At 33.5% G+C, this 17,519-nt stretch overlaps 1 protein-coding gene across 1 annotated transcript; it reads left to right on the forward strand.

The window, feature by feature from the left end:
• The first annotated feature begins 732 nt into the window (after nucleotides 1-732).
• Nucleotides 733-1,434, forward strand: LOC118752552 (cell death protein Grim-like). Its single transcript, XM_036487457.1, has one exon. The coding sequence runs from the start codon at nucleotides 733-735 to the stop codon at nucleotides 1,432-1,434; it is 702 nt and encodes a 233-aa protein (XP_036343350.1).
• The last annotated feature ends 16,085 nt before the right edge of the window (nucleotides 1,435-17,519 follow it).

Consider the following 17,519-nt stretch of genomic DNA (forward strand, 5'->3'; position numbering starts at 1 on the left):
GTTGAAAATTGGGAATTTTTGAAGAAAATAATTTTAAAAGAAAAAGACTGGATGGCAATTGCGCCTGGCGAATTTAAAAGAAAAAATAAGAATTTTTGGAAAACTTTTATACAAATTTTAAAAACATTGAACTCCAAAAATATTGAGATATTTTATAATGTAAATTTATGACATTGTGTGGAAAATGCATAAATAAATATTTTTGAGCGCCTTAGTAAAAGTCACAAAAAGAGGAGAAACTAGAGACTTATAAATAATAAAAAAAATTTATTACAAAAAGAAACTGAGTTAAAAAAATATGAAAAATTTGGGAACTTTAGTGAAATAAAATATATAAAAAAACTTGGAAAACAACAAAACAAACACAAGGTATAAATGTATGTATATCGGCTTAAAAAACTTTAAAATATTATAAAAAACAGATATATTCAAATCGACGAATATGATTTCTGAATAAAAAATACATTTGGGAAAAATATATGTATGAGGTTTTCACTCACACTTACAAGAAACTTTAGAAAACAAGTGGAAAAATTTTTAACTTAAATATTCTTTTTACAAAAAATTCTAATGCTGCAAAAAATTTAACTGCTGAGCGCGTGGATGTGCAAAATATAAATAAATACACTATATAAAATTCCGTCTTTTGGAGCCAAAATAAAAATCCATAAAGATAAACAAAATTAAAATATAATTAAATAAAGTGAAAACAGAAATCCCTTCAACTGCAACATGGCCATCGCTTACTTCATACCCGATCAAACCAAGCTGCTAGCGGCCAGCAGCGCTCATAGCAACCACAACAACGGGAGCAGCGGAGCCGTTGGCGGCGGCGGCGGCGGCGGTGGAGGCGGAAGCGTTGGTGGCAACACTAACACGAGCGCATCACCGACGGCTCAACAACATCCGCAAGCTGCGCACAATTCAAGCAGTGGGCACAACACCAGTCATCACCTTCATAACAGCAGCAACAGCAATAACAACTTTCGCGCCAACATCACCATACCGTTGAGTGCCTATAGCGCCACAGCCGCCAATTCGGACGCTGGTTGTTGGGAGCTGTTGACGCAAATATTCTGCCATGCATTGCGCTTTTGCCATCAATCCGAACGCCATCCGGCGGTAATACAAATATCATTAGAAATCAGCAGCACCGGATCGCTGGGAGCCACCACAGTGCAAGTGGGTGCGCAAGCGGCGCCTGTGCAACAGCAGCAGCAACAAGAGGCGCAAGTGCAGCAGCAGCAACAGCCATCTCAAGCTGCTTCAACGGCGGTGCCACAAAATGCGTCCACACAAACGCTGCAACAAAATGCGACTGCCGCAGGTGTGGAACGGCCGGCGATTAGTGAAGAGACACCCGCGGCGGCGGCAGCGGTGTTTAGTAGAAATCTGGAGCCTGGAACGCACAAGCCGCCGGCGAAAAGAAATTAAGACGAGTGAGTAACTATTCTGAATATTGTCGGCATAGCCTTGCTAGTTACGTACAGCAACAACGCATCGAAGCTCCTCCGCTGAGTTGAAAGGGAGGCAAAAAAAAATCTTGTAAAAGACCATCATTAAGCTCAATCAAAGCGCATTGTGATTCCATGGAAAGTGACGCATACTTTACATACTCATATACAGTTTAAGTTATTTGCAGTAATTTTTGGTAAGAAAAGTTTTATGCTATAAAAAAATACAATTTCTAAAAAATTTGCATCTCAAAAAATATTTGCTATAAAAAGTTGCTACTACTCTAGTAGAATCAAATTTTTGTGACATACATACATGCAATTTTTCTTTATTTTTTTTTTTTAAATCAAGCCAGTTTTTGTTGTAAAGTAAAGCCAGTTGCCTTTTAATGGAGACCAGTTTTTGAAAATTTATTTTCGACATTTTTTAATACCTAATATTAAAACTTTTAAAATACTAAACTAATATTAATTAAATGATAAGCAAATTGTGAGTAACTCGAAGTAACTAAAATAGCGAGGGAGCATTTGAAAATGTTTGCTTTAGAAGGATTTTTATTGAAAAGAAAAAACAAAAAATATTTTTGAACAAAAAAAGTGAAATGAGCGAAAGCAACAGTGTAACGGTTTCGGGTTGTAAAGGTCAGTTAAATATGATGCCAGCAAGTAACAGAAGTTCAAATATTTTTATCCTTTTTTTCTAATCTTTAGTTTCAGTACAGATTATTAGGTTAATAAAAAACTGTTTGTAATACTATGCTAAAAATAAAACTATGTATTTACTGTGTGTATATGTATAAATTTGTGCAAGTTTTTTTTACTGAAAATGTTTTTGAAATATCCTTGCAATTTGTAGAAATTTTGTGTGTGAAGTTTGGACTCCCTAATACGAGTTTTTTTGTTTTTTTTTTTTTTGCACACAAAACCAATTTTTTTTTGGTCTGCAATTTTTACTAGAAATTCTAGGAAGTAAACCCTATCCCTAAAAAACTAGAACTTCTCAAAAATTGTTTAACTTTCATTTATGTGAGATTTCTCATTTCCAAATAACTAAAAAGAAAATCTCAATTAAATTTTTTCCCTTAAAAACAGTTCAGGAATCCCGTTATTTGCGTTAAGTTGGAATCTGTTGAATGGATATTTTAAGGCTAATAATTTCCAAAAATATTTAGAAATTAAAAAAATTAGAGCATTAAAAACAATAAACATTTCTCAAATATTTGTTTTGGTGATGGTTTTTGTTACGTAAAAAAAAAAGGAATTTTGATGGGCGCACAATTTTTTCCAATTTTCGTCGAAATGCAAGTATTGGCGTAGCATTCTCAAAATTTGACAGTAGTCTACTAACAAACAGTAGGCACTGTACAGTTGATTCAAAAACCATTGATTTATTAATTAGCCCTCGTATTTTCAAATGTTTTGTATGTAATTAAAACAATAAAAATATTTTTCGACAAAAACCCGCGGAAAACTTCAGCTACCTACTATTTAAAAAATATAATTTAATTATATTTTTTTTATGTTGGTTATAATCCGGAAAGTTTACTCTTTCATTCTAAAAATTTCGATAGTTTTTCCTTTTTCTATTTTTTATACTTTTTTCTAAAACTGATTAACTGACATTTTCGCACTTTTTGCAAATATCAATATTTTCTTTAGTTTTTCTGCACTACCTATGTGAGAATTATTTTGAGCTAATGTCTTTGCTTTCAGTTATTGTAAAATAAAACTAAAGAAAAATTTAAGTATTAAAAAAAATAATTTATTTCTTAGTTAAAAAAAAAATATAATATATTTAAAACAAATTTTTTAAGTTGAATTAGTTTGAAAAAAAAAATATTTTCAATTATACAAGAAAAAATAATATTTTTTAAATTAAGAAGTTACCTAATTTTACTTAAGTTTTTCTTTGGAATTATTTTACAATATCAGAAAGCAAAATCATCACCTCAAATAATTCGCACTTTGGTATCTAATGCAGAAAAATATATGTAAACTAAAAGATTTATTGGTTTTTGAAAAAAGTGCGAAAAAATCACTTAACTTTTTTTATAAAAATGTATAAAAAATTAAAAGTGTTTTCCACTATCGAAATTTTTTAATTAAAAAAAAAATGAGGATTCAGTATTTCAAAAAACTTTTTTTTGGCTATATCTTAATTTTTTAAACACTCCACTCTAAAGCAATATTAAAATGTTTCTCGCACTTGAACTGCATAGATTTCTTTATCAAATTTAAAACATATAATTAATTTAAATTTTTAAAAAAGAAATACACTTGAAAAAATTTCGAAACCATTTTTCTTAATTTTTTTAACTAAACTTTAATTATTCGCATTTCTGACTAGCAAGTTTACAGTTTCCGGTTAAAAAAATATATTTATTTCAAAACACATAAAAAAAATTGTTTAAAAAAAATTTATGTATAAAAATATATTTTTTTTTCAGTGCTTCAATTAAAAGAAAGGGAAAATTTTCAGTAAATGTTTTTTTTTTAGAATATTCAATATTCAAGTTTGTATTGCAACTGAACTTCATAAATTTATTTATCAAATTAAAATTTTCTATAAAAAAATTATTAACTAAAGTTTTGAATTTTGTTTTCAGTGATTCAAATAAAAAGATTGGTTATTTTAAAATTTTCAGTAAGTGTTTTATTTTAAGAAAACATGAACTTAGTTTGGGATTTTAAAAAACGTTGATAATTTTTTTTTTAGAATTCGTCTTAATTTTTTTGGACGCTCAACCCCAAGGCAATACTGATTTTTTTTTTGTAATTGAACCGCATAAATTTATTTATCAAATTAAAATTTTCTATAAAAAAAATAATTAATTTAACTTTTCAAAAATAAATGCACTTTCTTAAAAAAATTCGAAATCTTTTTTCTTAATTTGCATTTTAACTAAAAATACATTATCCTCAATCATGACTTAGCAAGTTTAAAGTTTCCGGGGAAAAAAATTATATTTATTTCAAAACACAAACAATTTTTTATTTTTTTTTTTAATATTTTACGTCGTTTTTAAATTAAGACTGCTATGCCAATTTTGGTACAGAGAATTGTGGCCGCGTGCAATAAGATTGCAGTCAAAAAATTAATTTAAATCGCGCGCACATCAATAATTCTTAAAAGCTAAATTAGACATAAATAAATAAATAAATAATTCTTTATTCTCATTTTTAAAATATTTTACTATAGTTTTCGAGCTCTTCATAGGCGTCATACATACCTACATACGTATCTATATAAAAAAATGTCCACAAATTTCACACACAAAATTTACGCAGATAAGAATCAATCATACATACTTATGCATATAATTTGTATTCATACTCACATAATAATAACAATTCACTATCAAAAATATTAATCGATTAAACTCCACAACTACTTATAAAAGCTAACTACTACAATCTAATCCACGACTACTTATTATATAAATATACAAGTATACATACAAATATTTATAAATATACATGGCATACATAACACTTATGTACATTTAAGAAGCTCACAATTTTATAAAATACGAGTATTTATTGTCAATATTCAAATACTAAATGTCAAATTCTTCACTAAATTTAGCTACAGTAAACTATGAATAAACCCGACTACGATAATTAAAAACATTATTAGTAATATAACTGAAAATACAATTCAAAAAATACAAAATGGTACAGAAGCGAAACAAAATATACAAAATAATGCAGTGGAACACAAGTAAAAATAATTGTACAAAATATTTTTAAGCTAACCGAAACAGCCGTTCAACTAAATAGTACTCACAAACAAAAGACAAGAAATTAATAATAAAGTATGTAAATAACCAAGAAAGACTTTGTGGTAATTACTGACAAAATAAAACTGGTGTCACAAGCAAGCATACTTTACAAGAAATTTTATAGATAAATAAAATTATGCATAAATAAGTATATTTATCCGGAAAATGCAGAGCTTTTCAAGCAGCCGCCGAGGAAAGCATTAACAAAATTTAAAATCAAATGAATCAGCGAATACATTTAAACACATTTACTTTTAATGTTTATTTGAAAGAATTTGGTTTACATAAAATTTTTGGCAAATATTCTGAGAAAACGGTATTGAAATTATTTTAGCAAAATTCTAAAAAATTAAACAAAATTTTAATTGAACAAAATTTAAAAAATTATTTAGTTATCTAAATATTTGTAAATTTATGTTATGCCAGGAGAATTTTTGTAAAATATTAACATATAAGAGACTAACAAACAATTAATATTTTCATAAATAAAACGTAAAATTTTTATAAGTAAAATATAGTTGTGTTTTTGTTTACTACTACACCGTTTGGATCATCCAAGAGAAACATTTCTATGTTGGAACAATTTCTAACGCAGAAATTCACATTATGTGGCTATGTTTTGAAATTGTGCAATTCGTTTTACGTACTTACGTTTCAGCAGTTTCGCATATTGGTAAGTGTTTGATTCCACATGGTTTCCGATGTTTGGCAATTTGTTAAGTTCTATTAAAATTTAACATGCAGTCTCTGTAATTCAAACAGAAAAATTGATGTACTTTCCTGTATTTAATTAGACTTTCTATAACTTCCTCTAATAAACACAAACATTTCTGAATGTCTCCCCAAAGAAGAAGTAATACAATTCATAAGCATTCAAAAAATTTTAGAATAGTTTCAGGTTAGTTGAATCCAAAGCAAGCCTGAGTCACACTAAAGTCGATGATTAAAACGTAGTTGAAGCTGACATCGATGTATCGTGAATTTAGCCATTTTAAAAAAATGTAAACATCGATGGCAAACATTGAATTTGTAACCGATATTATCAATGTTTCCAAAACATCGAGGCATCGTTTGCATCCCTTTTCAGCAGTCTCGGATATTGGTTACCCTTAATTGCCACCTGAATTTTTTCCCCCCTATTGAAAATTTGGATTAAAAAATTATAATACATGCAAAGTGCTTTAAGGAGACGTACGCTTTTTGAATTTTATTCTCCCTCACTCAAAATCGCAAAACTAAACCTGATTTTTGTTTATTAAATAAGCAAAAATTTTCTTTAAAAAATATTAAAAATAAGAGATCATAAACTAGATAAATGATCTAAATAAAAGAAAAAGTTTGAAAAAGTCCTTTCATTGATATCCTTAAAGGACGTAAACTTGTACACGTCTCTTAGACGTACGTTATATTTTCAGTACAAAAAATTACGTTATCTCAGCAGGGTAAAGAAAAAACTTTTTTCAGTATTTCTCTTGGGAAGTTGCTTTGACCAGGGCTTTTTTTTAAGTCATCGATAACTATTATTTTAAGACTTATATAATAGAAGTTTTTCAAAATAATTATCAGCGAGATAACTATTTTTAAGTCTTCAAAGACTTTTATTTTGGGACTTATATTATAAAAGTCTTTTGATAATAATTATGAGTGCGAAAAAATTTTGTATATAGTCCCGAACCGGTCCCAAACCAAGCCTCAACTTGTCCCAAACTGCTCCCCAACTAATCCTGAACTGGTCCCCAACTAATTCTGAAATGCTCCTGAACAAGTCCTGTCTTTTAAGACTTAACAAATTTTTTCGCGCTCATAACTATTATGAAAAGACTTTTATAATATAAGGCCTAAAATAAAGGTCTTTGAAGACTTAAAAATATTTATCTCTCTGATAATTATTATGAAAGGACTTTTATAATGTAAGTCCTTGAATAATAACTATAGCTGACTCGAAAAATATTTGTGTTAATATAATGATTATTGATTGACTTTAATTCTTTTCTCTTATAATAGTTATGTCTCTGCTGCTTACCACTATATGAATTAATTTGAGCGCAGTTTCCAGAGCTGTGTAAGTGTGAAATCATTTTCAATTTTAAATCAACAATTTTTTTCTATCCAGTTTTCATTACTAATTCTTCGCTTAGGATTGAGGTTTAAAATTTTTGAATTTTCCATTCTCTCAAAGCAGTTATGAATTCACACATCAACATATTCATAGCAAGATTGAAAAAACCAATGCCCAATCAAAAAAAGGTTTAACACTGAATGAGTATTGAAAAGGCTGCAATCTTTTATGTGTGTGCATTCTTTAACTCAGTACCAATCATTAGTTCAAAGCCACCCTGGTAAATAACTTTTTGATAAAAATGAAGATTTTTGACAATTGCTCAATTGTAAAAATTCAAACCGGCGTTACCCAATTTAAGTTTTTTGGTAGAGGGGATTTTATATCATATGTTTGGGATTATATATAAAACAGTTGTATTAACATTTACGTTTTAAATATAATTCATGTTTTATCTTGAAAATGTTTAAAATTTACATTAAATTAGATAACTACTTCGCATAAGCTTTACATTTAGGTTGATAAAATTTTAGTGAAAATATTTTAAAAATCTTAGTGTCTTTAATAAAAAAATAGCTCATCATAAAAATTGTATCACCGTTCGGCGTCGGCGTAAGTTTGTAGGTCCCTCCCATTTGTGTGACAGCAAAGGCGCACGCTACAAATCGGAGGAGAAGCTCGGCCAAAACTTAGCAAAAGTGTCAAGGCGAAAATATGATTATTATAAATAAATTTAGTTTCAAACAGGTCGCAACCCTCTTCAAACACCTCAAAAGTATTCCCAATATTATTTAGTTGTAAACCCGCATGAGTCCGAAATTAAAATTTTTTAGCAGAATTTCCAGATTTTACCGGAAATCGTACATGGTTTTCTGGCAACTGAGAGGACAAATAAGAGAGTAAGTAAGGTCATCTCTTTGTCAGAAGCTACCTGGTGGTAAATTCTGGTAAATGTGTCAAAAGATCCGATGTAGTGTGTTTGACAACCAAATTGTAAACAAAATAGAAGTGCACTCTGCTAATGCATGTTGAAAAGTAAATAATTCCTTGCTTGAGTGGATGCTAATGAGTTTTGGTTAAATTACAAAACGCTTAAAAAGGTATTAGCCGTCATTTTACGTTTAAAAACTTTAAAACTTTAACTTTATACTCTATATGTGGTTGACGATTGAACTAAATCGTTGTTTATTTGGGTAAGATTAAAATATATTTTACTATTCAATATTGGAGTTCGTGTGAAACAAAAATTAATAATTTATTGTTATGTATGCAAATGAGAACTACAATTCTGAGCTTATTGAGCATCTCTTAGTCAAAAACAAAGGCAATTTTGCTTGATCAAGTTTCGAATCTAAGAAGAAAATGTTTTTAACAAACAAAAGGTTAATAATAAAATTTGAAGGATTTAAGATATTGCGTATGGTAGCATGAAACGTCACAATCTTCTTAATTGTCAGGCTGTTGATATGGCTACGAAAAAGTGACAATGGAAACACATAGCTGAAGATTTCATACTTACAGTGGGATAAACTTCAAACCTCTAATATAAATTAGTTAAATTTAGTTATTATTTTTTTTTTATCAATTTTAAGTTTTCGTTTGGAACAATTTTCATGAACTTATCTATTAGGAGATCTCTTTGGAAAATTACCGTACATCCGATATCTATTGAAATTTTGACATCCTCACTTTTTGGAAAAAGAAGTTCAAGATACAAGTTTATGTGCAAAAAATAAATTAAACAATAAAAGTCTCCTTATATTTATGGAACTTAAAATAGAAAAATTTTTATTTCATTACCCAGACTTTATGAATAGCCTACTCTATAAGTAATAGTAGAAATTCCGAATTAGTAAGTTCAGTCAAGACGTCATTCAAAAGTTTTGAAGAAAATCACTTTTCTCTTTTGTGAAAATTTGTGACTATCTTATGCGAGTATTGTCGACAAAATGTTAGTCTATGAATGACTAAAAATTAACGAATAAATGTTTAATCGCGATTAATGATTAAAATTAATTAGGCGATCGCCGTGGTGTAGTGGTTAGAAGTGCGCATTACCATTCCGCAGGGTGAGCGTCCGAGCCCATTTCCGGCCAACAAAAAAAAGAAAATGTTTTTTATAATAGTGGTCGGCCCCCGGCAGGAGTCGGCGTAAAACTGTAGGTCCCTTCCCTTTGTGCGACAACATCAAGGCGCATGCCACAATCGGAGGAGTAGCTCGGCCAAACACTAACATATGTCGATGGTCCTCTGCAATAACGGCGCAATTCAAAATTTCAGGTTTAGAAAAATACATAATTTGAAAGCTTACAGTATGACTGCATATAATCCGGAATAATTACGTTCCAAGACATATTATTGCTAAATTACGAAACAAAAAATCTTTAATTGGCTCTACTGAAATATATGAAATTTTTAGTTGTGTCGATATGTAAGCGCCTTTCTATTATTATTAGTAATCATCAACACAATTTCAAATTACATAAACCCAGTCACAGCCCTTTTTTTGTATTCGACGCTTCCAGAAATCACATAATACATAAAATAAATAAAAGCTGTTTTGATTAATATTACATAAACTGGAAACTGTTAAAAATAAGTGCGCTTGAGTACATAGATTAGAACCCATTTAGTTCCTAAAATGTCTGTTTGCAACACATAACAATAAAAATGCACATCAAATAGCTAAGAATGATGAAGGAAATCGATTCAGACATGCCTGTTTAACTGGCCGTGCGTTCTCAAAACAAACACATGTTAATTAAGGGGCTATTCAAGTATTATGTAACTAGTGGGACGCGGGGGTCTTGGTTTGCTTATTTTTAATGACAAGGGGCAACATTTCTTCAAATAAGTAAAACATTAATTACATACGCACAAATTTTGCCTGCAATTTCGATCATAATTGAACACTGCACTTCACTCTCGTTTCGAATTTTCGAAAGCGTTTTTTAAGCTATTTATGGGTTTAACACTTCTTGTGGGCACTTGATATTGTAAAAAAAATATGCGCAATTCGATGCCTAACTACATTTTTTTGTAAAGAACGCCCGTTTGCTTTAAATTTGAAAAATACAATTATTTTTTTATTTTGTATACATCTGTCATTTGTTACAAATGAAGAAAAGTCCAAGAGTTGCCAAGTATAAATATCTTTATATCTATTTATTAAAATAATAATTTACAATAATAATTTATTTAATTAATACTTTATTAAAATACAAATTTGAAGTGCAAATACATTTGTAAAACTGTTTATCACAAAATGTTATTAATTGTTTGCAAGCATACTATAGTTTTCATGCATTTTGAGAATAAATAATCTAATATGTGTACATATATATCGTCGTTTAAAGTACAAAACCGCGTATCGTCATTCTGCAAAACCGTGTGATTGACATTGGCTGCCAAAAATTGGATTTGCTCACAAAAGCTCTTGGCTCAATTCTTATCCATTCGTCCTGAAATATACTAGCCAGAAATACGTTTGCTTTATAAAAAAGATAACCATTTTGAAATATGGGTGACTTTACTCTCTAGAAAATAATTTATGCAATTACGCGGTTTTGTACTTTAAACGACGATATGTATAGCATGTACTTACGGCGGCCGCCGTAGCAGAGTGATTAACATGTGCGTACTTCCACTCCATAGGACCATGGTTAAATACCTGGTCAGATCATAACCCAAAATAGCAGTCGTCCTTCGGCACGCAATGGCAAACCTTCGAGTATATTTCTGCCTTGAAAACTCTTCTTATAAAATCAGAACTCATGCCTCAAGTTTGAGCAGAAGTTCGGCCAAACACTTAGAAAAATATTTTAGCACCAAATATTTATTTGTTTACTTATTTTGAGGGAGATGGCAATCTTCTGGTTTCACATTTTGAGTACAAAAATTTCAACCCTGATACAACAAATAGTATTAGTACTGAATGATATTGACAGATTGCATTCCCATAAACGTCCAATCATACATGATTGAGTTCTTTTTTTGCATTCACATTCTCTATGTGAATGGGTGTCAACCATTCCATAACACACTACATATTTTGTGTTTACAATTTGTAACCAATCTCAAGAGTGGTTGTTAAATTTTTTAAATCAAACAATCACATTTTTGAAACGAAAAAAATGAGAATGCACACTCAATTGATTCAATCATTACACAGCTCTGGCAGTTTCGGCCTCAGTGATCGGGGGTTTTTTTTTAAGACAAATAAATGTTATGAAAAAAATACCAAATACAAAGAGCCTAGAGGCAATCAACTACTTTATTAATTTACATAAGAGAGGGCGTCATGCAGCTTTTGATTAATAACCGATAGTTAGAACTTGATACAAAAATAAAACTTTCGTTCTAGTAAGAGAAGACACAGAATGGACAAAACCATCACAAGGTGGATTTACTCCATATCATCTAGAAAATTTCTGACTGTGCCTTTGAACTATGCCAGAGGTTGGGCGAGGTGCTCTCACCTGTCACGATATACATTCTCTTTTCCACAAAAAACTGCCATAATTCATAAAGCAGTCTTCTAAGATTTCAGAGGAGCAAGGAACTTCCACCCCACCTTTATATCCCTTTCCCCTAAATCGTGCGTCTTGGCCTAAGTGCATTGGTCAATGCTGCATGAAGGCTTGGAAAATTTGTTTTTTCTTCTTCCGGCCACCCACAGTTCCATTCCATTCCACATATTTTGTTCCAGCATGAATTTTAACCCTTTTTCCATTTGGGTATTATAAAAATATTCAGGCAAAAATTTCAAACTTATTATTGCCAGAGAAAAGTAATTCGACCTGAGAATGCAAAAAGATTTTGAGGTTTTACTAAACATATGTGTCTAGGTCTTTCATCCTGAGTTTGAATCATTCCCGCACAAAAATGCTGTTGCACTACGTTATTTTTTTACCTTTGATTTAAAAAAAAAAAAAACAAACACCCAAAATCCTTCTAAAGGCGCATTCTTCACATACATGTTCATTCAATTGCCTCTGCTATACACAAACTATAATTCAACACCTCATTCACGTAAACCAATATCAGAGGCCTACTCAATGCTACATTTTTAATTGAGTTAAGTAGTGCAACAAGATTATCCTGCCTCGCACACTTCAGTCGCATACCCAACACGTTACACTAAGAGAGAAAAAAAAGGGTCGCCCTACTTTCCCACTACAGAGAGCGCTATGTTTATATGGCTGTATGTGCGTACGCAAGTACTTGATATTTATGCCTTTTCAATTGTTTCGACACAACTTTGGCGACGACTTTTTAACCCGCGACAATTGAACGATTTTTCATTATGTGACGGACGGCGTAAATAGAAAAACAATAACAACAATAGGTATGAGAAAGCAAGAGAGTTAAATCACGCAACAAAAGGTGTTAACAATAACAACAATAACTGATAATTTATTAAGTTCAAAAAGGACACTGGCGTGCCTAGGAGTACACACATACATGGAAGGATATGAGGGTATGAGTGTTTGCGTGGCCATGCCATTGGAAAACAAACCAAATGAGTACAGCATATAAGGCACAAGGATAAACGCTTTGTATGTGTTGGCTACCGCTGGTTAGCTGCTTGGCGTGAAGGCTAGCTGTTGTGTCTCTATCAGTGAAAGGAATGTGCTCCTTTTTTAGCGGCTCACAATCAGCACTAATGTGGATGTGCGTGTGTGGCTGCCGAGCCTAGTGAGTAAGGAAAAAATCAAAGCGTCACAAATTGCGGACAAAGCGCGTCCTTTTCGCTTTTATTTTGCTAATGTACTTGCTGGCTGGTAGATATCCTTGCATAGCCTGCTGGATAATTTGTTGTGTATTTTTCATTGTCGCCTAAGCGTAGCTGCGTGCATGTGACTTTCACTTATACATGTAGATATATGTATGTATAAGCACTTACTTTTCTGATTGCCAACTCTCCTAATACCCAGATTAGTAGCGCATATTTGTTGATAGTCGCAGCATAGGCACGTGACTGCCAGCCACTCAGTCAGCTGAAGTCATTCCCTACTCAGCAAAAGGGAGAAATTTCGATATTGCAAGGATTTTCCCAGATTTTTCCCAATCCAGTCGGCACATTTAATGAAGTTGTCTACTCGAGTTGTTCTTCTAAATCGCGCAGATTTTTTCCCAAAATACCCAATACAAGCGACTCAATTGTTTTACAAACACTTATGAGGGCTTAGAGGACATCACGTACCCACATTTGCCTACCCACAAATCCGCTTAGCGGCGCTTACGTACCCACACATACGTCCGCTTACATGTCGTTCAGTCGCCGAGCGCCGCTCTGGCTTAACTTGCCATTCACACTTCATTATTCATTTACTGGCATGCATTCACTTTTGTTTGCCACACCAAACATACCCACATAGACCTCTATGTATACTATATGTATGTACATTTGTATATCCCTAGCATGGTGTCCTGCCTGCATATCCTTTATGCGCTCATTCAATCCATTCAACATACCGAAAAATTAATTACGTCACTTTAGGCAAATTTATTAATTTTTCTGGTACTCAATGCCGACGGGGCCCCCTCCTTTTGCAGTCAATTTTGACAAATGCGAATTTTGCTGCATGAAAAATCAATTTTATCAGCACATAAATACTCATCAGCCGATAGCTAAGAATGACTAGCAATGGCAGTTCACATGAAGGCTATCTACTCTACTTGCATATGAGCGTTTATAATGGGCTTTGTGATTTTTGGCAACATAATTACCAACTGATTAGCATGACGCGTGGCGCTCAGCATTGGGCGCTTGGCTAGCGGGCACTTGAAGCTGGACAATGGTCAGTCAAAGCCAAGCGGACACTCCAAATAACTAGGGCCACCGTTTATGCTTCCACTTTCATTTATTCCGCTACTCCATGCTGCACTTCCGCTAAATGATAAATCTTTATTTTATCGGCGATATGTCAATTCATCGCTTCGCATGCAAATGGCGAGTGACCAATTGATTTGCTCTCAGCTGCGGTGCTCTGATTTTTCAATTGATACAAATGATTTCTATTTTTTTTTTGTTAGCAAAGTTACTGGTCAAAGTTCAAGTATGCACATTTGATGATTTGATCAAAGCATGGATTTCGGAAAACGTTGATCGCTGGCGCACGCTTGTCATAAGTGCTTGTTGCTTATTCTTTATTTTTTTATGAGATATGCAAAAATTTTTGTTGGCAATTAGTTATGCATGGAAAAATATTCCATGCCTCATTTGTCAAATTAGAATTTCGCCAAATTTTTTACATCACAATTCCTAGAACTGTAATTCAGTACTATTCTTTAGGTTGATTGCAACGATTTCCAGGTAACTAGTAATAATTTGCTCGGTCTTACACAACGTGGAAATCTGCACGCCAAAACTGACACCGATTCAGGATGTGTAGCCTATCCAAAGGTAATACGGACCATTTTCACTTCGTCCATGGGAAGAAATATGTTTCCCTTTTCGTTATATTTTCCATCCTCAAGATCGTAGACTGCGTGGTGGAAAATAGTTGAAGAGATAGTCACTAGCCAACCCTCTTACTTCTTTTTTTTTTTACTATGCACGCAAAGTCACACGGCAATACCGGAGTAATGAGACATCACTGACTATTAGCTAGACAGGACGCAGACCAAGTATTTTTCTGCCAACAATCAGTTATAGAAATTCCTCCGCGAATCTTCGAAGCTGTCATGAGAAACTCGCTTAGTGCACCGCTCTTGACTGCAAGCACCGAGAAATTGCCGTTGGCCAATACTAATGTTGCCTTTAATCTTAGAACGTCGAGATATAACCGCAGGCAACTTGTGGGCTGGCTGCATAACAATTTTTCGTCGTTCAAACCACTGCCTGTGATCGGCATACATGACAACCATACATATAAAGGTATTTCCCCTTCCAGCCGTAAAGAGGATTGTGGAAACTTGTTAACCTCCTGTCCCTTGTTGCCGCTCGAGAGAGCACTTAGCAAGTTACAGCTCTCGCTATTGGAGAGCGTTCTAATTGGTCATTGCGTGAAGGCTGAATATGACCGATGAACCTTATTGCGCCAGCTGCTTGGAGGATGAGGTGGAATCATCTCGTGCTATGGTGCTCTACCTTTGTGTGCTTAAGGTTAAAGAACCTTGGGTAATACCTTTTCCACACTCCCGCTGAGTTTTCTGGAATGGATGTAAGTCGCTTGAGGAGCTTTGTGGTGAGTACGGAGCGTTTCTCCTATGTGAGAGGAACCTTAAATGTCGGCGTTCTGTTCCTTCAACGAGAAGCAACGTCTACGTCACGGTCATGCGGTGGTGAGTTTTTGTTAACACGCAGATCCCATAAGATAGATCGTGTCAGCTGACACGTTCTCCGTTTTTACGTCCGTGGGTAACTGCGCTTTAAGTGTGCCTACATCTACGGTGGCGGTCATTTTACCTACGTACCTTCTTATCTTATATTTAAGAGGCTTTTGGCAGAAATTTCGTGAGAGACGCAAATCTAAGTCCATCTCAGCAAGTGACAAGTTCGCATCTAACGGACCTGGTGAACTTTATCACAATATTTGTTGAGCTAAAACTTCTACCATTTATAAATTGCTGTTATTTTCTGCGTCCATTTTTCATTGAAAACGGCCTTAAGCTCAATCAAATTTTATAATATAATTGTTTTTAGACAGAAACTTAGATAAATCTGTACGATAAAATTTCCTCTGAATATAAGAACCAAGTCGTCAACCTAATCGATAACCCAAAGGACCGTCATTTCAGTTCCTCCAGGACGAAATTTATGTTTGCGCTACACACAAAGGGTGATACTGAAATCCCCAACAATTTTAGGATAAATCTCTTACACATGCAATTGTCAAAAGCAGAGACCATTTTCACATGCGCAAGAAGGATATCGTCGTGTTCCGATGACTGAAAATGTTTAAAAAGTCGATCCGTCATAAGGATCGCTTCTGGTCCTACCCCACCCAGAATCGCCTGAAGTAAGGATTAGTTTCGCTCTCGCATTAAATTGACAGACTTAGAGATCGATTTAGATATCGAGGGAACTGAGGAACTTTTATTTAGTGGTGCCAGCGGTTACCAGTACGGTTCTTAGGACTCGAATCATCTTAATTTCTAGCACCAACAAATGGAGTGCCGGAGGATTTTTTCAATAATGTGCTGAATTTGATGTACATATAAACACTTTTGTAATGTACACAAAGGTGGACGAAAGCTTTTCCTTTAGATGTCGCCGTGATAGCAGATGCCTAATAGAGCATCCTTGCAGATTTTCCAGACAATTGAGAGACATGCTGCCTGACTTAGCATTCCAAAACGTTGGCAGTGATGTGCTGGTTCGAAAATATCTTCCGCCATTCCGTAGCCTGACGTTAAAGAGTAGCTGAAAGCATCTGCCACTTAACATATCTAAATTTTTTTTATCCTAGTTGGGGATGATTTCAGTGGCAGAAAGACTCTCTTTGGTTACCCTGAAAGCCTTCGCAGTTTGTTTCCACCCTATGATTTCTCCTTACTATGGGATTGGCTTACTTAAAGAACCACCTCTCAGAGTCATATGTTATAACTCCCTAATATTCAATCAGTTATTAGCGCTTGCCGACTCGGTTCTACGAACGTATCGAAACTGACGGCCCTCCAGTTTTGCAGGCACTTTAGCCTGAAATTTAAGTCCTTCTGAGATACTTTAAAGGGGACGTTTTCCAAAGCTCTTGAAGTTAGGTTAGTTTGGTGTTGCTAACTGCTTCGACTAAAGGGAGACACACCTAGGCCCATTGGTTATATTAATGAACCGCGAGCATTTATGAGTGCCTGCACTGCTTTGAACCGCCAAAAAATCAAAGCCCCCGATAGGGTAAGAAAGTGAAAGATATCACGGTAGGCACGGTATAAGTGAAGCTCATTTTACTTGCATGCCTTCTTGCTAAACCGTGGCCAGTTACAATTCCGGTCAGTATTGAAGTTGTATGAGTAAGTCGAGGCTTTTTTGTCGAAACTTGGTAAAAGTTTTTCGGTCGTCCTACAGGTGAGTTCCATCGGGCCTTTTTTCCCTGTTTGCATTCTCAAAAAAGTACGATTTATTTAAAGAATTTCGCGTAGGTAGAGTTGAAGTCAGACCAGTGAGTCGTCTACCTCGAAATCTCGCCAGCCAAGTAAATTCATTGCGTATCTGGCATGACTGTCGCTATATGGGTGGCAAATTTAAGAGAAGGGTACTTTTTCCTATTTGTTGTAATG

The sequence above is a fragment of the Rhagoletis pomonella genome, unplaced genomic scaffold, assembly GCF_013731165.1.
Source record: "Rhagoletis pomonella isolate Grant_MI unplaced genomic scaffold, Rhpom_1.0 Rhpom_scaffold_01645, whole genome shotgun sequence".
Lineage (NCBI taxonomy): Eukaryota > Metazoa > Arthropoda > Insecta > Diptera > Tephritidae > Rhagoletis > Rhagoletis pomonella.

Excerpts from the sequence above, each read along its gene's own strand:
- LOC118752552 (XM_036487457.1), top strand. The coding sequence starts at position 733 with ATGGCCATCGCTTACTTCATACCCGATCAAACCAAGCTGCTAGCGGCC.